Source organism: Gadus chalcogrammus, chromosome 5, assembly GCF_026213295.1.
Source record: "Gadus chalcogrammus isolate NIFS_2021 chromosome 5, NIFS_Gcha_1.0, whole genome shotgun sequence".
Lineage (NCBI taxonomy): Eukaryota > Metazoa > Chordata > Actinopteri > Gadiformes > Gadidae > Gadus > Gadus chalcogrammus.
The window spans coordinates 23,485,941-23,508,837 of record NC_079416.1 but is presented as its reverse complement, the minus strand read 5'-3'; the positions used below and the strand labels follow the sequence as shown (position 1 = coordinate 23,508,837).

Sequence of the window (22,897 nt, the reverse complement as noted above, 5' to 3'; positions counted from 1 at the left end):
TTCTTGTTTAGACTCAAACAGGACCTTTCGAGGGCAGCTGGGCATTTCACCGGAAGCTAAACAACTTTGACCGGTTGATCTTTCAAAACCCTTGACCTGCATGTTAGCACCCCAAACAGATACTGAACAGGAACCTAAGAGCCTTGAGCTCCAAACAGGACACTCCAACCACTGCTGCACTCGTCATACTGAACGCTATTCCCCGTGTCCCCGAATCACCTGGAGCTCCATCACCACGTAGTTGAAGCGATCGTTGCGTCCGCAGCCGACGAAGCGGCAGACATGGTCCTTCCCTGAACAAAGAGAGAGGACAGATCATTACTTTACGCCTTACATTCGTTGCCAATAAAAAGATTTGATTCCTATTCCAATTAAGTATTTTGAATTAAATTGAAAGCAGCAAGCTCAAGTGAGAGAGGTACCCCCGAGCCTTCTCATCTCATTTTACGTTATTATTTGGGCTGTTTTTCGGGGGCAATGTAAACCTAAAAGCCCGAACTTAACTCACTAACTAGTTCTGGTGTGTGGTTTGTGTTTTTAACTTTAGCTGTGGTTGAAGAGTACTGCCATTGACCCACGAGCCAGTGATGAGATCACTGACTTTAATGGACAATACTGTTTGTGTGTTTGTGTGTGCGTGCGTGTTTTGTCCCTAACTGAGCCTTTTGTTCATGTGTGAGTTCAAAACTGGTTGTCTGGGTTTGCGTCTCCACAACTGAACCTCCTATTGTTTTGGTGTGCCTGACGGTGTGTGTCGTGTGTGTGTGTGTGTGTGTGTGTTACGAGCGATCACATGCAGCACGTGCATGTGTGAGCGTGGTGAATTAGTGCACACATGCCTGGGTGTTTGTGCATGTGTTCAGTGGGTTTGTGTGTGTCCATTTTTGTGTATGTGGGTTTGTGTGTGGTGGATGTGAGTGTGTATGTGTGTGTGTGTGTGTGTGTGTGTGTGTGTGTGTGTGTGTGTGTGTGTGTGTGTGTGTGTGTGTGTGTGTGTGTGTGTGTGTACACGGGGCTTGTGTTGTATTCCCAGAGGACAGTGCTACACTGGAACCTCTCCTAGCATACAATTCAAACCAGACACAACGCATGTGCCCACGCACACAGGAAACTCCATCTACACACATCTATGGCTGACCTCCAGAACCATGAACCAAAGTGAGCCGTTCCAAGGGTAAGACGCTATCGGGCATAAGAAGGAACGCAATGCAAGCTTTGATTTACAAGACACTTCTCTAGATTGTATATTTACAAAAATTGTGTGTCTGTGTGTGTGTTTGCATGCAAGTGTGTGTGTGTGTGTGTGTGTGTGTGTGTGTGTGTGTGTGTGTGTGTGTGCGCGCGTGCGTGCGTGCGTGCGTGCGTGCGTGCGTGCGTGCGTGTACGCCACGTTAAATGTGTGTGCACGGCCGTGTGTGTGTGTGTGCAAGTGTGTGCGTGTGCGTGCGTGCGTGTGTGTGTGTGTGTGTGTGTGTGTGTGTGTGTGTGTGTGTGTGTGTGTGTGTGTGTGTGTGTGTGTGTGTGTGTGTGTGTGTGTGTGTGTGTGTGTGTGTGTGTGTGTGTGTGTGTGCGGCCCAGCTCAGCTGTGTGGGGTTACCCCCCCGCTCCCTAAGGGGCAGCAGCACTATAGTACTGAGGGCGTCGGCCATTAGAGCTCAGACATGATCCCAGCTCATTGATTTACCTCTTAACCAAAACAAGAGCAGCACTATAGAGGAGGAGAGATGACAGGAAGGAGGAGGAGAAGGAGGTGGGGGGGAGACAACATCGCCCCCCACAACCCCCAACTCTTTAGCCTAAAGGGGTGGGCTAAAGAGGGTGGGGTTAGGGGGGGGTTGTTGTGAGGCACCAGGAGTATCCAGTCCAGAGCCACGTGCACACACTCACATACACACTCATCTGGGTGCACTGTGCACACACTCCCATACACACTCATCTCGGTGCACTGTGCACACACTCCCATACACACTCATCTGGGTGCACTGTGCACACACTCCCATACACACTCATCTCGGTGCACTGTGCACACACACTTCCCACACTTCTAATCATTACACGACCAAACGTTGGTTTAGCCGATGCTTTTGTCCGACTTTAGCGACTGACAACGAGGAGATAATCCAATGGGAGCGAGAATCATTAGAGTTCATAGAGAGTTCCTCCAATAAGCAAATTGCTTTAAGTGCTACACTATAAACATATTATAAATTGTGTATCTATATATCTATATATATATCCTTGGTTTAGTTGTATTTATTTATTAAATTCTCTCATGAGCCAAGATGTATTCTGAAGGCGTACGGCTGCGCTGATGTCAGTGGGGAGCCCGATCGACCGCTGTGGAGCCCCGACAACAAACCCTCCACACTGTGCTGTTTACTGTTTACTGTTTCAACAGCAAACTTGAAGAACGTGTCCTGGTGTTAGCGGGTGGGGTGTTGCGTCGCATTTGTTTGCCTCGGCTTGTGTATCTCTGCGTGTCTGTCCCGGGGTCATCGCCCCAGAGCCAATGATTGACCCAAAAATAACACCTCCTTCTTTATGAGTCGGCTTCTGGCTGCTTTTGTTTAAAAGATAAGCATGGGAACTCAGTCATGACCGGATCAGACCAGAGAGAGAGAGAGAGAGAGAGAGAGAGAGAGAGAGAGAGAGAGAGAGGGAGAGAGGGAGAGGGAGAGAGGGAGAGAGAGAGAGAGGGAAGGAGAGAGAGAGAGAGAGAGAGAGAGAGAGAGAGAGAGAGCTCCACTGACTCACCCTGTAGTTTCTTGAGCACCGCCACCTCCATCTTCAGCACCTGCTTGGGCTGCTGGGCGGACTCCACCTTCAGCGCCACGCTGATGCGGGTCAGCAGGTCCAGCGCCTCGTAGATCTCCCCAAAGCCCCCCCCGCCAATCTTCTTCGTCTGAAGGAGTTAACGTGTAGCGTTAGAGAGACAAACCATGGCCACGAATAAACGTCACTTTCTATCCACTATCCAGACAGGAGTCAACGTGTGGCGCTGGAGAGAGTCTACAAACTCTTAATGTTATAACACTATGTTTCAATCCAGGAGAAAACACAAAGCATTACAAAGAGGCTTTACACTGTTGCTATGTTTACAACGTAGAGCCACACAGGAGTAAACATGGAGCAACAGAAGCAGGCTGGATTGGATGGCTGATTTTTTAATATATATTTAACTTGGCAACACTTGTGCCTGCGTGGCCAGAGGTACAGTATAGTACAACCAGCCACGTCAGGCACTGCGTTCCTGTGATGCCCCTTGGCCTCACAGTCCTATCTGGGACAGAGCCGCCGCAGCGTTCCTCTGGCAGCGCCTCGGCCTCACTCAGCCCGTCGGCTGCCTCCCGCGGGGCACCTGGGGATAGGTGTTAGCTCCTCGCTAATAAGATCCTGAGTTCACCCTCCAGCTCGTAGCGTTGGATCCCCACTAAGCCACCCACGTGTCAGCCCCCCCCCCACACCCCCCCCCCCCCCCCACCCTCCTGCCCCCCCCCCCTCCCTGAGCGCATCCCACTAGCAGCTAAAGTTGAGGCTTAGCGCAAGTGTTCTTATGCAACTCTGGTCCTCAGGACACTGGAGGCCGAGCCTAGCAGTGAGGCAGGTAGGGGGGAGGGAGGGAGGGGGGGGGGGAGGGAGGGAGGGAGGGAGGGAGGGAGGGGGGGAGAGGGGGGGGAGGGAGGGAGGGGGGGGAGGGGAGGGAGGGAGGGAGGGGGGAGGGGAGGGAGGGAGGGAGGGAGGGGGGGAGGGATGGAGGGAAGAAAAAAGGGGACGAACCAAGGAAGCTAGAACACAGAGAAAGGAAAGAGGGGAGATGGAAGTGGAAGGAAGGAAGGAAGGAAGGAAGGAAGGAAGGAAGGAAGGAAGGAAGGAAGGAAGGTAGGAAGGAGGGAAGGAAGGAAGGAAGGAAGGAAGGAAGGAAGGAAGGAAGGAAGGAAGGAAGGCAGGAAGGAAGGAAGGAAGGAAGGAAGGAAGGAAGGAAGGAAGGAAGGAAGGGAGGAAGGAAGGAAGGAAGGAAAGGAGGAAGGAAGGAAGAAAGGAAAGGAAGGAAGGAAGGAAGGAAGGAAGGAAGGAAGGAAGGAAAGGAGGAAGGAAGGAAGGAAGGAAGGAAGGAAGGAAGGAAGGAAGGGAGGAAGGCGTCCCCTGTGGCCCGGGGGGGCAGCAGCGCCACAGGGCGCCCTCCCGGGGGGACTCTGCTGCTGCACTGCCACAGATAGAACCTCCTCTGACTCCCACGGCTATTTTAGGATCTCAATGCAGCAGAGAACCTGGCCCAGCACGGGACCCCTGACTGGGCCGGCCCCGATCCCGGTGAGGGACCAGGTGAGGTCAGGATGGGGGGGGGCTGTACAGGGGAAGGTCATGACTGGGCGGGAATAGGCCTGTTAGCTCAGGACAGCGTTTGGTTTTGTTGTTATTTATTGTACTGTTTGTCCTGTATTTTGTGTGTGTGTGTGTGTGTGTGTGTGTGTGTGTGTGTGTGTGTGTGTGTGACTTTGACGTCAGGGTCGGAACGGGCAGCGATGGAGCAAAGAACAACACACACACACACACACACACACATAGACACACACACACACACGCACAGAGGCCCTTTGTCTCCACTCACCACTTTCCATCGCTCCTTGACGAGGGCGAGGACAGTCAGGATGTCCGCTGGCTCCACCCCCCCGCTCATCCCGACGCCGCCGGGCACGCCGCGGCCCCCCCCCCGCTGGTCTCAGTGGTCGCCCCCGGTAACACACCCCCGTCTCACACTGGGGCGGGCATCTGGAACCCTACGGAGGCCCAGGGAGGACAAACACATGAGACGGCAGACCACCGACAGACCACCGGAGTACTGACCACTGGAGTACTGACCACTGGAGTACAGACCACTGGAGTACTGACCAGTGGAGTACCGACCACTGGACTACTGACCACTGGAGTACTGACCAGTGAAGTACCGACCAGTGGAGTACAGACCAGTGGAGTACTGACCAGTGGAGTACAGACCACTGGAGTACTGACCACCGGAGTACTGACCACCGGAGTACTGACCACTAGTACTGACCACTGGAGTACTGACCACTAGTACTGACCACTGGAGTACAGACCAGTGGAGTACTGACCCCTGGAGTACTGACCACTGGAGTACTGACCACTGGAGTACTTACCACTAGTACTGACCACTGGAGTACTGACCACTGGAGTACTGACCACTGGAGTACTTACCACTAGTACTGACCACTGGAGTACTGACCACTGGAGTACTGACCACTAGTACTGACCACTGGAGTACTGACCCCTGGAGTACTGACCACTGGAGTACTGACCACTGACCACTGGAGTACTGACCCCTGGAGTACTGACCACTGGAGTACTGACCACTAGTACTGACCACTGGAGTACTGACCAGTGGAGTACAGACCATTGGAGTACTGACCACTGGAGTACAGACCAGTGAAGTACTGACCAGTGGAGTACTGACCACTGGAGTACAGACTGAGGACGTGTGTAGAACACGTCCTCTGCCAGCGATATGAGAGCAGAGGAGAATATAAACATTCACATTTATAGGAGAGGAACACATGATTGACGGATGTAATACATCGTGAAACAATTAATTAACATCTATTATTAAGGCAAGGCAACTTTAGTTACATTGCATTTTTCAAACACGAGGCAGACTCTAAAGTGCTTCACATTGAAACATAGTCGTACAATAAAATGAAATAATAAAATAAAATGCATGAGAAAACCAAGGCAAAGTTAACTACCAACCAGGCAATAGGTTGAGATAAGTCTGACTATAACTGATGGTAATTATAGTTTATGAAACTATATATATATGATTCATTACTAATTCATTAAATGATATTACATCTAGAAATGTCAACGTGTGCATAACACCGTGATGAGAAGCATCACGATTAATATCCCAAACATCGCTCAATGATTCCGGAGACACTTTCTTACAGCATGACGTGAATACGTACAGGCCATGGGGAGGGGGGGGGGGGGGGGGTCTGAGTGAGTCAACGCTCGCTCGACCTCAGCGCTGCGTTATGACAATCCATCCCTCACAACGATATCGTGTTTCTGAACAGAAGCATCTGCGACGCCGTTCCCAACCAACTCAATGGACCCGTTGTGAAGCATGTGCGCGTGTGTCTAAATATGAAGATATGCGTGTCATCAGAGGGGGGGGGGGGGGTTAGACAGACCGATGTTCGCCCGAGCCCTTTGAGTTGATCCTCAGCTGTCCCAGCTGCTGCCAGAGCCATGGCAGCTGGCTCTGTCTGGACAGACGCGGTCGCTCTGCTGCTCCCTAGGATCAGGAGCCATGGCTCTCAGAGACACTGTGGAGTCTGGGCTTACAGGGACCAATCGGATTCCAGAGTCCGGAGTTACAGCGACCAATGGGGTTCTAGATTCTGGAGTAACGGTGACCAATGGGATTCTTCTGCTGAGTCATCATCGGCCTGGCAGCCTTTTTCTCTGGCGGTTCTGAGAATAATTAACGATTTTTTCTTGCTTGTTTTGTCCAGTTACGTGAGATGACGTAAATACCCCTTTTCAGTTTGAGTCATGATTACATCACAGCCTTCGCTGGAGGCCAACACAAACAGCAGGCTCAGCCAGTTACGCAAACGATACCTGCTCGCTGTGCTGTGGAATGCCAGGAATAAAGTATGAGGTTGACATTAGTCATGTCAACCTAATCAGAAATTTGGGAACTATAGGAGGAACAGGTGATTGATCTTGTACCTCTCTTAGGGAATTAGCTCAGAGAGCTACGGTATTACCAGAGGCCATCTCATAGAAAATATAACAATTATGCAGTTAAGTTAATGCTCAACAAACACTTTCAGATATGAAATGTAGGTTACTTAATCCTATCATGCAAATGTTTTCCGTTAAGATATAGCCGTTTGCTATATTTACAATAACCATAGCCAAGAAAGAAATGGCAGTATTTTTCATACTATGTTCTGTCTACAGCAAAAACTCAAATAATCATACCCTTTACTATTGTAATAACAGCTAGGATAGAAGACGGTCTAAGGAAAACTAACATATTTACAATTTAAAGCTTCATTGCTGAACGTATTCGGTTAAAGGCTGGGGTTTACTGCTCAGTCTGGGAACTTTCTTCTTCCTGACTCAGCCCCGCCCACAACAGAACGTTATTGTTTACTAACAGACCCAGGTCCGCTTTGTTAAAACAGCCTCTGCTCTCTCTGTTTTGGGTAGCGTAGCTCTGTTAGCTTAGCTTCCAATCTCATCTGGGGTCATGAAGATCCGATGTGTAGGACGCCCTGACCTTTGGAGCCCGTTAAGGCAACAGAGAGGAGAGAATATCCACTCAACCTTTGACCTCTTCCAGTGGTCCGACATGAGTGTGTATCAAGTTCACAAGAAAACACACTGTTCTAACCCATCTCTGTGGAGTTATGCAAATAATGAGGCATGAGCTAATATTAGCTCATTACCGTGTGTTCAAAATGGGACAATGTTTTTGTCTGCAGTGCACATAAAAAGAGTAAACCAGAACCAAAGGCAGCTAGCCGACGGTTTGAGGAGAACGGTCCAAAAGGAGTTTCTTCTGGAGGAAGAGTTCTGCATCTGGAATTCTTTATTACGCAACAATCTCCATTCATCTCTAAGGGGTCTCCTTCAGTCTGGCTGCACGCACAAACACACACAAACATACACACAAAGACACACACGCACACACGCACAACCTTGCACACACACACCCACGCACACAGGCACACACACACGTACGTACACACACACAGCGTTCTCCCCGGGGACGCCCTGCGATCCAAACACAGGATACAGCTCACATGGCACCATCCACCCACCCACGAGGAGGAGCCAATCAATCCCATCATGCACTTGGGTGAGCGATGGGGCTGGCGGGGAGAGGAGGAAGGTCAAAGATGGTCAGACTGGAGTGAAATGAAGATGAGGGTGAAACACGACCCGGGGAGGAAGACATGCTCTCAGTGGTTTCCACCGGAGCCAGACTGAACCCACTGATCCCTACGATGGTGGGGGGGGGAACACACATGGGGGGATGATGGATGGAGGGGGTAATAATGGTTATTTGGATGAATGGAGGGAAGGGTGGATTAATGGCTGGGCAGTCATCGGTCTGCTCATCTTTTTACATTTGTTTAAGATGTAAGCTATCTAAAACCACATTCTAGGTTCCTTGATAACAGAAGTTACAACTACTTCAGAGAAGCTGTGGTTTGTTGTTTGGTAAACCTGTTTGGTAACAACAAACAAATACAGTCGGCTAACCCGATACAGGCACCGTGTTTATGCCTCAAACAACTCTTTTCACCACTCCTTTGTGAGGATCTTCAATACTGAAGGCATTGCAAGTAAAAAAACAAAAACACATGAACTGCCTCAAGAATAAATAAAGTGCCTTTTTTGGCCCATCCTTCTAGAGCATGTTGCTAACTGTTCCCAAACGTCCAGGTCTTCCATTGTTCCATTGTGAGGAGGAGTTTGATGTGTACTCCAGTGTACTTTATGTGAGTACTACGTCATGTAAATAAAAACACACGTTTCGGTGCCCCCCCCACCCCCCCCTCTCTCTCAACAATCCTTTCTGACGATCCTTTCAAAGTTTCTCCAACAGTTCTTGAACTGGCTGATAAGGGGATTGTACGACAATCTAAAGTTTGGTACGTTGAGAAGTTAGGAAGAGAAAACCAATGAATGTTTCGATCTCTAGAAGATGGGATGTGTTCACACATTACCACCACCACCACCACCACCACCCTCCAAAACACCCAAACACACACGGGCATGCACACACACACACACACACACACACACACATGCACACACACTCACAAAGTCCCTAAGGACATCAGTGGGAGAGAGCAAAACAGAAGAAAAAAACTGCTTCCAAGTTGCAAGTCAGCAGGCTCCTAGTCCATTACAACAACAATAACAATACACATGCATGCGCTCTGGACACGCACACACACACACACACACACACGCACGCGCGCACGCACGCACGCACACGCACGCACACACACACACCTGGACTGCAGTCATCAGCTTTCAACGACAACAAAAAAAAGTAAAGAGACCTCAATCTATGGCAGCGGCTTTCAATTTTGCCATGAATCATATTTCCTGATGGGGTCATCGCCATGGTTACCACAATGGCGCAGTGACATCCATTAACAAACTGCAGCTCCATCGTCTCCACTCTGCCCCCTGATTTGTTTTTTGATAGAGTGCAGCTGCTCGGCACGAAGGACTAAGAAACATGGACAGGCTTTCCCTCCATGGTTCTTTTGAAGGGACACGCGAACGCACACTTGTAAAAACCACAAACCCCAATTCTGAAACTCCTTTCCTTTGCGCGCACATGCACGCACCCAGACATCGCTATAGACTGTCACTGGAGAGCAACAGTGCAATTTTATAAATGAAAACTGCTATGGCCAAAACCCGCCCGGACAAACCGTAATGTAATCTCATAGTTGGCATGTTGCCTGACTCGGGCCAGACCCCCCTAGGTGTCCCGGGACGGACCCTGGAGACTGGCCAGCGCAGAGATTTGTCCACCAGTCCACTTTCACGGCTTTAATATACTGACGGCTTGTTGAGGGCAGTGAGTGCGGTCGTGCTTGTTATGTTGATTTATGGTCAATATGTAAAAAGCATGTGTGCACTGCACTCGCATTCGAGTCACTGGTTCAACATGAAGTGCAGTCGACGTGATGCAGTTTTGAAGGTGATTCGAAGACACTCAAACACACAATGCACAATACACCGGGCTGCTGCTATAAATAGCTGCAGTAATAATGTACCATTTTGGCCGCTATACCAGTCAGCATTATGATATCAATGCCCGCTGCCCCTGAGAGACGCGTCGCTCCAACAGCGAAGCGCGTCCATAGGCCGCGGCGCGCATCCGATGTGAACGTTAGCCCGCTACGATAATAATAATCACCCCACGCATGTGGAAAGCGAGCAAGGAAAAATAAATATGTCAGCAAAACATGTCGCCCTGTTCACTGATTAAGAACCATGCACTGCGCAGAGGGGGGGGGGGGGGCGTTTCAATCCCAACATGTTATTCTAAGGACAGGGTCTTCCAGTAGCGGTCTTCTTACCTCGGGCACTCGATCTGATCCTTCCACCCGAGAGGCGCCGGGTGTGGTTACATCAGATCCACACCGTGAGGGGGCTGCGGGGGGCACCGCGTCGAGGTGAATCCCAGGATGGTGGATGCAATGTCCGCGCCGGTCTGCGAATCACTGTCTCTCTCTGGGGCTGCTGCGGCGTGATTGAACTGAAGTTATACAATATATATGTATACATATATATATATATATGTATCTATATATAATATATATATATCAGTACGTTAGTCCTATCGTCCGTGTCCTCCTCCTCGCTGTCACCTCAGCATCCCTCTCTCTCTCTCTCTCTCTCTCTCTCTCTCTCTCTCTCTCTCTCTCTCTCTCTCTCTCTCTCTCTCTCTCTCTCTCTGGTGCTGCAGATCCGTGACGTGACGGCTCCGCTGATCAACCTTCTTGCTACGCGCGCGTCCCCGATTCGATCCCCCTCGCAACAGCTCCGGTGCACGCGCACCCGCACGGTGGGAGGGAAGGTTTAAAGCGCGTACGCGCGAGGAATCAAAATGTAAGTGATTGAACGCGCTTCTTTCGAGAAACACGTACGTTAAGGGGTATTATGATTTTTTTTTTCATCCTATTAAAACGTTCACGTTGTTTTATGTTCATTCAGAAGCTTAAAATACACCAGCGCAGAGTATATAATACATGACATATCTAGGAGGTGAGGGGTAGGAAGGGTACTTCGGTTTGGAACGCAGCCCCTACAGAATGACGCTTCGCGCAAGGGCTTCTGGGACGACGCAGGCACGGATGACGTCTCGCCGTCCAACAGACCAGAGTCGGTGAGCTAGGGGGCAGCGTTGCCAGATTGGGCCAGATTTTCCGTCCAATCTGGCAACCCTGGCTGTAGCGCGCTTCAGACAGGGTTGCCAGGTTGGGCGGAAAATCCGGCCCAATCTGGCAACGTTGCTAGCGGGCTAACGTGAAGGGACCGGCGGATGAAGACTGCGCCTCGATGCCTCTCTCTCGGCCGCGATGGAGGCCACAGCGACGGTCTGAGCCTCGGTTCCTAGCCATGTAGCTCGCTAAGCCAGTTCAACCAGACCCCCTAGTTAGTGTTGATGTGTGATTTATGAGTATATCCCCCCCTAGCCTCCTCTCTCCCACTACAGGAGGATGCTGAGGCTGTTCGGGGCGCTGGTCCTCCTTGGTCTGGCTCTGGCGTGGATCACCTCCTGGGTGCTGGAGAGCTACGACACCTCCTGGCACCCCAAGCGGAGCGTACAGGGACCCTCCGCCAGCGATGAGGAGGAGTCCCAGGGGAACAGTCCGCCGTTCCCGGGCGGAGAGTTTAATAATATATTCTGGTTTATACAGGTGAGGTGTCTATAGGTAGAAAGATAGATTGGTACTTTATTGATCCCCAGGGGATTCACATTGTTGTTTAAATTGTAGCCTTAGGATAACTGCTTGTTGAATGAAATTGTTGCGCCAATGGCATGGTTAATGTGTAGTGTTCAACTCAATACAGAGACCTCTTCAGAGACCTTCCCTATGACAGATTTACTGTACAGACAAACAAACACACCAGGTGTTGTGAGCGATGATTAGGAAATGTATTGTGTTAGTCTTACTACTTGGATAAACACACAGGGTGGTTTTTAATGGTTGATAACATGATATATATTTTGTGTGTGTGTAATTCAAGGTGTCGGACATCCACATAAGCCGTTTTCATGACCCAAAGCGCATTCCCGATTTCGAGACGTTCTGCACTGACACGGTGGAAGTGATCAAACCAGCTCTTGTGCTCGCAACAGGTAATCAGTCGACCGGTTCTCCTGCACTGTCAAACGTGGCTGAATGTATAGCAGCATATGATGCATGTCTCTCTAGTGTCCTGCTATCGGTGGGTATCCTGGTGGTCCTAGTGACGAGGTGGGGCGGCAGTGGCTCCGGAGCTGGAGCGGGTTGACTGGTAGCCGGAGGGCTGCTAGTAAGATCCCCGGCTCCTCCTGGCTGAGTTTCGGGGTGTCCCTGAGCGAGACGCCTCACCCTGACTGCTCCCGACGAGCTGGCTGTCGCCCTGCGTGGCTGACACCGCCGTCAGTGTGTCAATGTGTGAATGAATTGTTGTACGTCGCTTTGGATAAAATACCTAAACCGTAATTGTAAATGTAGGTGTAAGATCTCTGTCATGGCTCCGGTTTTGAGTGTGTACCCCGATGCACGTCTCTGCTGAATGTCAATGTGTGGAGTTCCTCGACTTCAACGCTGAGGAAGAATCAACCCCGCCCCGTTGTGTTCACCGTGTTCCTCCGTTGGCGTCCACAGGAGACCTGACGGACGCCAAGACGGAGAGCAAGGTGGGGTCGCTGCAGCACGAGGTGGAGTGGCAGGCCTACCACAACGTCCTGAAGCGCTCCCGCGTCCTGGAGCGCACGCGCTGGATCGACATCCGCGGAAACCACGGTGACTACCCTCGCTGTACCCCCTGGGGGGTGACTACCCTCGCTGTACCCCCTGGGGGGTGACTACCCTCGCTGTACCCCCTGGGGGAGGGGCAGAGTGCATCAATCGGCACATTGATATCTACGGGGGTTTTGGTGCACCTGTTTTGGTGGCGGGTTCGAACCGTCCCTTCATACCACGTGTGGATCGATCACAAATGGATTGATGTGCTCGTAATCGGCTCGTAATGACCTCCTCGCTCTGTGGTTGAATAGAGGCTCGTTAATAGAACGGGAAAAAAGTAGGACGCATGTATATATGCATATAACATTCAATATTTAATATCCCAATTAGGCTACATTGACATTGAACTGAATGGTCCTTGGAGAAATGGAGGCACAATTCTTGTTTTTCAAACAAACATATTTCACCGACATGAAACGTCATCATAAAGCCTACATTTGGATCCAAAAACGATTGCATGACAATATGCAGAATGGAGTAGTATTTGTCTTCCTGAGTTAAGTATCTCTGAAGCAGGATAATGAACCGTAATGCTGAGTGATCTCTCTCCCAGCCGTGGCAGGAAGCTGCCCCAGCGGCCCAGTCCTCTGATTGGATTGTGAGCGATTAGATGTTAGACAAGACGAACCACAAGACATTTGTGCAGAGCAAAAAAAAAATATCAACATGATATCCGATCTGCCCTTTTTTCTCCCAACAGATATTGACTTGATCTCGATCACAGCTGTTGCATATTTGACCTGCTGCTACTTGATCAATTTTGACCAAAATGGGAAAAGCACACCAGGAAATGATATCCTGCAATTTAATCAGAAGACAAATTCAGAGGATCACCTGCTTGTGTTTTCCACCTGGCCAGGTTTCTCTGTGTTTGAGTAGGAAGTCCAGCTTCACGCACACGACAGTGTACAGGCCGGTCGACATCACAGATGTTTTTTTTTTTCTTCCACAGATGCGTTTAATATCATCTCACTGGACAGTGTCAACAACTACTACAGGTTAGTAGTGGTTCTTGAATGTACGATGTTTGTCATGTAAAAGAAGGACACGGTTGATTTTCAAGTCCAGTTCTGCATGTTTCTAAGTGACAAGAAGCACATTCTTTTGTCAATGTAAGCAGTGAGGCAGGGGGCTTGCGTGTCTGTCACGTCATCAAGAAACAGACTTAAGTTGCATTTATCCAATTCACACAATAAGATGAAAATTTAAGCACAATTTAACCTCTCCTGCGTTTTGACGCAGATTATGTTTTATTTTTGGCTGTCGGGACTCGAGACTCTCAATGACGATTTATGTCCTGGCTTTGCAATGTTCTGCAATGCTGTGGTCGTTTTCTGTGGGATTTCCCTCGATACTCACTTCTCATTTGTTCCGACCGTAGAGGAGGTTTCAGTCTAGACATGTTTGTTACCCCCGGCCTCTTCGACCATTTTGAAAGATGTGACCTGTATAACAGTAGATTGTGATTAGTGAGTGGGTGGTGGTGACTGCTATGACACGATCCTGGTGCACAAGCAGGTTATAATACTCAGTCAACCAACAGTCAACCAAAGATTTTCAACGATTGGTTAGTGATGGTAAAATAGGGTTAGGGTTAGAATTGATGCCATGCCATCATGCTTATGAACATTACAGCAAAGAGAATCAAACAGTTTCTGTACAGCAGCATCCTGAACCTTAACATGATGTCCTTGCTGTTCTGAGGGCTCAGGTTCCCCTATAACGAGGGTTAGGGGTAGGGTCAGGGTCTCTGAAGGGCCGAGGGCCTCTGACGTCCTTTGAGACTAATTTGACACCCAGCCTCTTTTCTCTTCCTCCACCAGGAAGTATTCGGCCAATCAGAAGGTGGGCTCGTTCCATTATGTCCACCAGACTCCGTTTGGGAACTACTCGTTCGTCTGTGCTGATGCCACGCTCACGCCCGGACCCAAGAGACCCTACAACTTCTTCGGCATTCTGGACCAGGTGATGGGTCCACCTTTTGTTACCTTGGAAACGGGACCCACTCCCGGTCAACTCCCTCGTTAGGTCAAAGAGGGGGTTTGTTTACCTCATTAGCCTAACGATGACGGCAGAGTCAGTAAAACAACATCCTTGCGGCCACATCGTTAGTCCGATCTCAAGGATCAAGGAACAGATTGCCAATTAGACGAGGTATTAGGGTGCGGTCTACACACTGATCGAGAGAGTTTCATGCAACAGTAGGAGCACTACGTTACCACCAGCACCGTTACTAATCCACACCCACTGGGAGACACAACTCCAAACAAACAAAACGTTGCTTAATGTCGTATACACAACAACAACAACAACAACAACAACAACCATCACAAATAATGGATTGAATGAAATGAGGGATTGAATTATTGATTGAATGCTACATACAAAGAGGAAATGATGCATTACATCCCCTCTTTTAGCAGCCGTCGCTATCGGTTACTGCCACGCCCCCCCCGTCCCTGGTTATTAATGATCCCCCCCCCCCTCAGACCCAGATGGACCTACTGACGGCGTTCCGGGCGGAGAGCCGCAGCAGCAACCAGTCGGTGTGGTTCGGCCACTACACCACCTCCACCGTCATCTCCCCCGCGCCCGGCCTCCGGGACCTCATGAGGTAGGGGGGGGTGGGTGTGTGTGGGTGTGGGTGTGTGTGTGTGTGTGTGTGTGGGTGGGGGTCTATGAATATGGAGTGTGTCTCTGATGCGGCACTAGACTGCTTTGCTTCCCCTGTGTTTTATCGCCGTAACTCGTGGGGCTGATTAGTGGTTGCTGTGGTTACGCAGGTGCTGCGGTCATGTGACTTCAGTCAGGCCCAATTCCAAATCATTGTTCCCCATTTCCAGATTTATGAGGAATTATCTTCTTTCCTTAAAGATCTCCTATTATAGTACTTTTCTGGTCTTACTTTCTTATTAATGACTCCTATTGCGCAACCTGACACGAATCACAGCACAAAAAACAATGTCGTTTTTTCGGGGAACTCTTCCTCTCATCTGGGCGCTTTCAGCATTCTCTGTCAACACTCGGCTTCGTCCCCCTCCGCCCCCTCGCCCCCCTCCTGCCGACCCCACTCCGTGGTGATTGGTTACCTTCCGGAAGAGCATGTTGCAGCATTACCATACATGGACAATCCGGATTGTTCTACGTAGATAAGTCCCGAAAAATTGGCGACGGGCGTCCCCAGTGTTTAGCGCTCTGCACAGCCCCCAGACGGTCAGCAGGGAACACGTCTAAATGCATGTACGTCATTATTTGACACTTTAGTATGGTTAAACATGACTATAAATCATTATAACAACGTTTATAGGTCATACAAGTTGAAAAAGCATAATAGGTGCTCTTTAAATAACAGACTTTGTGGGAAGTGACTGCGGGTGGGTGGTGCTTCACACATTCACACATCATAAATAGTCGATCAGGTGTGATCATCTCTCACACACACACACACACACACACATACACACCAGGGATGAAAAATGAACACCCGCGACACACCATTTGCGGGTGGATTTGTATGGAGGCGGGGGAATTGTGTCACTTCACCCGCCACTATGTCGGATAATACTTTCCAGTCCGGTCCGATCAAATTTGCATATTTAATACATTCGTCATATGGCGCTGCACAGTTCCACGACCATTACCGCCAACATCCGACCCCCTTCTTCTTCTACGCCTCTCTTGCTGAACTGCGACTGTCAACATCCGGGATAATATACCGGTAACCATAGAGATAATACGCCGGTATCAACATTCGGTATAGTATGCTAGGCTAATTATTGACATGTAAAGAAAGAACTACTAGAGAAAGCAATGTTGCGTTTCCTGGGACTGAGTGGGACACGTAACCTAAAATTGGAAGCCTTGATGGACCACGAGTCCTCAAAAAGTCACCTTCACGTTTTGAAAATGAGTGACTGTCAACAGGGTTTTTTGGGAGAGAGTTCATATATATATAATACTAGTTTAATGTATTCTGACGTTCTTCAATGTTTCTTGCACTTATTAAGTCAGTGTTTCTTGTTCTTGTTTCTTCATGGTCTGTTTTCGAATGTTTAATTTCGAATGCATAGGCAGAGTAAGAGTCTTCCTATACCGAGAGGATTAATCTGTGGCATTATAGGGGCAGACTTCATTCTACATCTGGCTGAATTGAAGAAATTAAAAGGCCAGTGCACTGAAAAAACAAATGTTCCTATTGACTTATGATGGTGTAGCCATGCATGTTGTTTTATTGTTAATATGTCAATTTGTTTTTTATTGAAAATACTTTGTATAGATGAATTATCCCCAAACTTGTCATCGTAACACCTTTGAAATAAACATGACAGACATGGCAGATACCTGTTTATCGTTTATCATATGCGGTCAGAGTGTAACATTTTCAACTCAGTTCCTTAGTAGCACCTACTTACAGTAAGAATCACTTCTGATGGAAAAAACTATGTGCAAGAAAAACACTTTTCTTATCTAGTGTTACTATTATATTGTTTACAATGTACTCATATATAAAAAAAAAATATTGCGTAAAAAGTGGTTGGTAAAAAAGATGAGTGGCAGGTAGATTTTTAAATCTACCAGCCACAGGGGCTGGTGGGCAAAAAAGTGAATTTCCATCTCTGACACACACACACACACACACACACACACACACACACACACACACACAGCTTGAGTACCTTAAAAGGCGTCTCTATAAATACAATGTATTAATGCATTCCTATTGTGTAGCTAATTGTGTGTGTGTGTGTGTGTGTAGCTCTGCGGTTGCGTACCTGTGCGGTCACCTGCACACCCTGGGGGGTCTGATGCCGGTGCTGCACAGCCGACACCCCAAGGGCACCCTGGAGCTGGAGCTGGGCGACTGGATGGACAACCGCAGGTCGCACACAGCGCACGCTTGTTATTGCCGTTTAAGTTTACTTAAAAAAATGTTTTGAGATATTTTAATTTTTTTTAAAAATTAATCTGACTTTTAGAAAAAAATAAATATAATTATGCATAAATATATATATATTTTTTTATACAATTTGAGTAAAAAAGGAAAAGGTTATGTATGTTTTTATATATTAGGATTTCAATCTGATACTTGTTCTGTATCGCTGTGTGTGTCCCCCCTGCAGATATCGAGTGCTGGCCTTCGACCACGACCTGCTCAGCTTCTCCGACCTCACCTTCCAGCGCTGGCCTGCAGTACTCATCACCAACCCCAAGGAGGCGCAGTACCTGCACCCCCGGGAGCCCGTGGGCCGGATCCGGAGCTCCACGCACATCAGGTGCCCACCCCCCCCCCCCCCCAAGCACACCCCCATTCTCCCAGGGTCCGCTACACAGCTGAACAACAACAAGGTCACCTTACAGAGCATATAGTCATCATAAATCGTTTAAAAAAACAAGACCATGTGAAAAAAAAAAAAATAATAATAATAATAATAATAATAATAATAATAATAATAATAATAATAATAATAATAATAATAATAAAAAAATAAAAAAATAAAATTAAAATAAACATAATAAAAAAAAAAAATGTAAGTTGTTGAGTAAGTTGTGTTGACCTCAAGCTGAGCTACAGGGAATGAATCACCTCTTTAGGAGACCTTAAAGCACCTCAAGGTATATATTGCAATTGCTGTATGACAGGTGCTCTATAAATACAGTATAACTTGCCTACTATTGTCTTATCCAAAGCACCTCATCTGCTGTATCCAAGCAACAGAACCTTATTCAGACTAACGGTGTGTCCCCCCGCCGCCCTGCAGAGTCCTGGCGTTCTCTGACGCCGCCATCTCCGCCGTGGAGGTCAGCGTGGACGGCGAGGCCCTGGGGCCGGGCCGGTCGGCGGGGGGCCCGCTCTACGTGCTGCCCTGGGAGCCCGCGCGCTACGAGGGGGGGCTTCACACCATCAGCGTCCGGGTGGAGGTGGGTCCCCCGCCGCTCGGCTGACGATGGCCGACCGGTACCGGTCTGCTCGCTGACGTGTTGTCCTGTATGTGTGCACGTCCGGTATGGCCCCGTTGTACTCCTCACCCCCCCTGGAAGGACGGACCCCCGCTCTGGGTCCCTTCTCAGGATGTCTTCCTCGCTGATTAAGGGGGTTGTCTCTTGCCTTTGTGGGGGCTTGGGTCGGGGGGGTATCATAATGTTTGGCCTGTTAAGCCCTCTGAGACTGTAATGGTGATGAAGAGATAAACAAATACAATACAATCGACCGACGCTAAGAGGAGGACATTGAGCCCTGCCTGGGAGGATAGGGCTCTTTGTTGTCTGTTATTTATTCATGTTTCTTCTCTTGCTGTTGTTATTGTGTGACGGCTAGGAAAGGTTTTTTGGTCGTGCTTTAAACTTTTAATTCCTGTTTGTTGTCAAACTATTGAGGAGTTCATTATTGCATGGAATCAAAATTGCTTAACACTCTGTTTTCAATTTAACAAATGCAAGACTTATTGTGTGTGTGTCTGTGCGCGTGTGCGTGTCTGTCTGTCTGTCTGTCTAATGTCTATCCGTCTGTCTGCCCCCCTCCGTCTCTCCCTCCCCCTCCCCCCCCTCCCTCCCTCCCTCTCCCTCCCCCCCCTCCCTCCCCTCCCTCCCCCCCCTAGGACCAGGCGGGCCGCTGGTCGGTGGTGGAGCAGCGGTTCACCCTGGAGCGCGGCCTGGCCCCGGGCTTCAGCCTGGCCCAGTCCTTCATCCTGCTCACCGACCACTACCTCCTGGCCCGCGCCGCCTTCCTGGCGGCCGTGCTGCTCAACGTGGGCACGCTAGTGCTCTACCGCTTCCTGCGAGTTACCCCGGGCAGAGGTGAGGGGGGAGGAGGGGGGGGGGGGGGGGGGGGAGAGTCCGTCGTAGAAGTGTTTGTTACCCGTCGGGACAAACACGTCCGTGTCTAAAACGAATCCCATCGGCGTTAGCATTAGCATCATTAGCAGTATTAGCATTGTCACTATACTGTTTTTAGCCATATTAACACTGCTTGCGTTACAATCACCTTCGGCATCGGTTTATGGACTCTCTTTGTAACCCTCGTTTCAACGTCATTCACTCGTGGTTGTGAAACAACGTGCAGAACCATGAGGTCTACTGTGTCTTGACCAAGGCGCCGTGTGTGTTGTTTGGCCTCCATGTATAGATTTAACTGATTGTAATAATTATAGATCTATTCTAATTCTGTGTTCTGTCTGCAGCGACCGTGGGCCTGGTGGCTTCGGTGAAGATGTCTCTGCACCTGCTCAGTAAAACAGACTTCTTCTACTACTCCCTGCTGCTCTTCAACCTGTGCACTGCCTTCGGTGAGACCCCTGGCCCGGCACCCCCCCCACTCACACCGACCCCCCCGACCGGCCACGAGGGGCGTCAGTCAGGTCTTTAAGAGTCCGACAGCACCCCGGTGTGATGTAGTGTGTTGATACAGAGAGCATTGAGGAAACTCAAATATTCCACGGGATGATCAGTTCTCTTTAGACAGAGGAAGACCAAAGGCAGAGCCGATCAGATTAGCACCGTGTGACCACTGAGGATGTAGCGGGTTGTCGGTTAGAAGAGCCCAGTGCGTGGGAACACTCTGGGCCTCCTGGCACCAAGCCAAAGGAAACGTGTCTCTTTTCAACCTGGAGACTGTTTACCGATCAGTGAGTAACACTGATGAGGTCTGCCGTTGAGTGAGAACACCGTCGCCATAAACGGCGAAACGAAGAGCCCAGTTTAAAAACAATAGACTGGGGCAGTTAGGGGCCCGACTGTGACGCAAAACGTTGAAAAAAGCCGAAAGAAACGTCCCTGCCACCCCACAAGCCCCTCTGCCACAGGCTTGACCTGTCAGTCTGTCCGTTATGGTGTCTGACCCTCTGTCTGTCTGCTGTCTGACCCTCTGTCTGCCCGCTGTCTGACCCTCTGTCTGTCTGCTGTCTGACCCTCTGTCTGCCCGCTGTCTGACCCTCTGTCTGCCCGCTGTCTGACCCTCTGTCTGTCTGCTGTCTGACCCTCTGTCTGCCCGCTGTCTGACCCTCTGTCTGCCCGCTGTCTGACCCTCTGTCTGTCTGCTGTCTGACCCTCTGTCTGCCCGCTGTCTGACCCTCTGTCTGCCCGCTGTCTGACCCTCTGTCTGCCTGCTGTCTGACCCTCTGTCTGTCTGCTGTCTGACCCTCTGTCTGCCCGCTGTCTGACCCTCTGTCTGTCTGCTGTCTGACCCTCTGTCTGCCCGCTGTCTGACCCTCTGTCTGCCTGCTGTCTGACCCTCTGTCTGTCTGCTGTCTGACCCTCTGTCTGCCTGCTGTCTGACCCTCTGTCTGCCTGCTGTCTGAACCTCTGTCTGACCGTCTGTCCGACCGTCCGTCCGTCTGCCTGCTGTCTGACCCTCTGTCTGCCTGCTGTCTGACCGTCTGTCTGACCGTCTGTCCGTCCGTCCGTCTGCCTGCTGTCTGACCCTCTGTCTGCCTGCTGTCTGACCGTCTGTCTGACCGTCTGTCCGTCCGTCCGTCTGCCTGCTGTCTGACCGTCTGTCTGACCGTCTGTCCGACCGTCCGTCCGTCTGCCTGCTGTCTGACCCTCTGTCTGCCTGCTGTCTGAACCTCTGTCTGACCGTCTGTCCGACCGTCCGTCCGTCTGCCTGCTGTCTGACCCTCTGTCTGCCTGCTGTCTGACCCTCTGTCTGCCTGCTGTCTGACCGTCTGTCTGCCTGCTGTCTGACCGTCTGTCTGACCGTCTGTCCGTCCGTCCGTCTGCCTGCTGTCTGACCCTCTGTCTGCCTGCTGTCTGACCGTCTGTCTGACCGTCTGTCCGTCTGCCTGCTGTCTGACCCTCTGTCTCCCGCGGTCTGTCTGTCCGTCTCCCTGTCCCCAGGGCCGTGGTTCGTGGGGGAGCTGATCGACGGCCACAGCGGCGCCTGCTTCGCCTTCGGCCTGGTGATCGACGGCCACTTCCTGGAGGGCAGCCTGACCTACGTGGTTGGCGTGGTGCAGGTAGGAGACGCAGGGCCTCTCCTTATGTATTCATCCATCCTTTTGTCCAAAGTGCCTCGCAGTGATTAAAACCTCTCGCTCGAGAATGCCTCATGGTCGACCGAGGGCATCCGGTTATCGCTATGGAGATAACCAGATGCCCAAACGTGGAGGAACAACCGACACCGTCAGGCAGACCATAATATGCACGAAAAAATTATCGCTAAAGCTTCCTCTAAACGACGCCCCCTCCACCAGATGGCGTTCTACAACACGCCCCTCACCTGCTACGTGTGCTGGAGCCTGCACCAGCGTCACCGCGGCAACACCTTCCGCTCCCACCTGCTGCCGTCGCGGCGCCAGGGCTGGTGCTCCGGGGTCGCGGCGCTGGGCGTCAACCTGGGCATGCTGCTGCTGCTGGCCTGGCAGGCGTACTCCTGCGGCTTCCTGCTGGAGACCTACGGCGCCGTGGCCCTGCTGCTGTCGCCCGTCCGCTCCTGGGCGCTGGCGCTGGGGCTGCTGCTGGTGTACCGCGCCTGGACCGGCCCGGCCCCCCGCCTCCGGGACCCCCACCACGACAAGGTCGCCCCCGCGCGCTCCTGACAGCAGCGCGCCGCTACGTCCTGTCTGGTCCTTCTTCTTCTCCTCCTCCTCTTCCTCTTCCTCCTCCTCCTCCTCCTCTCTAAGCCTGACACACATGCCGTCACTCGCCATCACTTCATCACCTCCGCACACGCCGGCCTATGTCTCCCTTCTCTCCCGTCTCCCTTCTCTCCCCCCTCCCCCCCCTCCTCCTCCCTCCCTCCTTCCACTTTTCATCACCTGAACTCTTTGCTGGTCTTGTTTTAATATGCATGTCGCCGTATCACAGCTCTGAGCACGTCCCTGCTCCACTATCTCAGCAGATGTCTTTTCAAAAGTGAAAGAGAATGAACACGACCCCGTCGCACTTCACCTCCCCGACTCAAAGACTCCCGGCATCATTTAACGCTTTTTCTTTTTGCATCGTGTCAACCAACGTTTACGTAACCTAATGAGCCCTAGCAGTTAATGGGGATTCATTGCCCTGGGAACGCGCATAACCACTGCCAAAGAAGTAATAATTAAGAAATTGTTGTTTCTTCTCAAAAATTCCCTCCTTCACCCAACCGAGCGCGAGCGCACGTGTTTACCGCCCAAATCCAACCTACCGACGCGCCCTTATACCAGGAAGCTCTGCTCTTTGAAGCTCTGGCTGGCTGAGAGCAGGGGAGTCCTCGCTGAAAGGACCCCTAGATTAGTAGTCCCTCCTGCACAGAGCTCCACTGCCACTATCAGTCATCCTCCAAGATTAACACCACAGAGCTCTCAGTGAAAGAAACTAACTGCGTGTGTGTGTGTGTGTGT

At 50.5% G+C, this 22,897-nt stretch overlaps 2 protein-coding genes across 8 annotated transcripts in view; one reads left to right on the top strand and one right to left on the bottom strand.

Annotated features, from left to right (window-relative positions):
• The window catches only part of cdan1 (codanin 1), a 32,314-nt gene extending 21,777 nt beyond the window's left edge, over positions 1-10,537 (bottom strand). The window contains exons 1-4 of the mRNA XM_056589818.1: positions 10,140-10,537; positions 4,610-4,778; positions 2,755-2,902; positions 220-293 (exon numbers count right to left, since the gene is read on the bottom strand). Coding sequence (XP_056445793.1) covers positions 220-293; positions 2,755-2,902; positions 4,610-4,678 — 291 coding nt within the window. The 5' untranslated portion in view covers positions 4,679-4,778; positions 10,140-10,537. The remainder of the gene's footprint in view (positions 1-219; positions 294-2,754; positions 2,903-4,609; positions 4,779-10,139) is intronic.
• tmem62 (transmembrane protein 62) lies at positions 9,606-22,179 on the top strand. 7 transcript variants are annotated; one of them, XM_056590994.1, is made up of 15 exons: positions 9,606-9,757; positions 10,529-10,671; positions 11,279-11,483; positions 11,815-11,926; positions 12,441-12,578; positions 13,534-13,579; positions 14,405-14,546; positions 15,071-15,195; positions 17,338-17,460; positions 17,702-17,854; positions 18,341-18,500; positions 19,178-19,376; positions 19,760-19,864; positions 21,414-21,532; positions 21,770-22,178. In XM_056590994.1, coding segments are annotated over exons 2-15 (1,974 nt in total). In that variant the 5' UTR covers positions 9,606-9,757; positions 10,529-10,669; the 3' UTR covers positions 22,115-22,178. The 7 variants fall into 7 exon arrangements, with proteins under 7 accessions (XP_056446969.1, XP_056446971.1, XP_056446965.1 ...); XM_056590996.1 differs by having other exon boundaries at positions 11,259-11,483; XM_056590995.1 differs by lacking the exon at positions 9,606-9,757 and adding an exon at positions 10,114-10,235.
• The last annotated feature ends 718 nt before the right edge of the window (positions 22,180-22,897 follow it).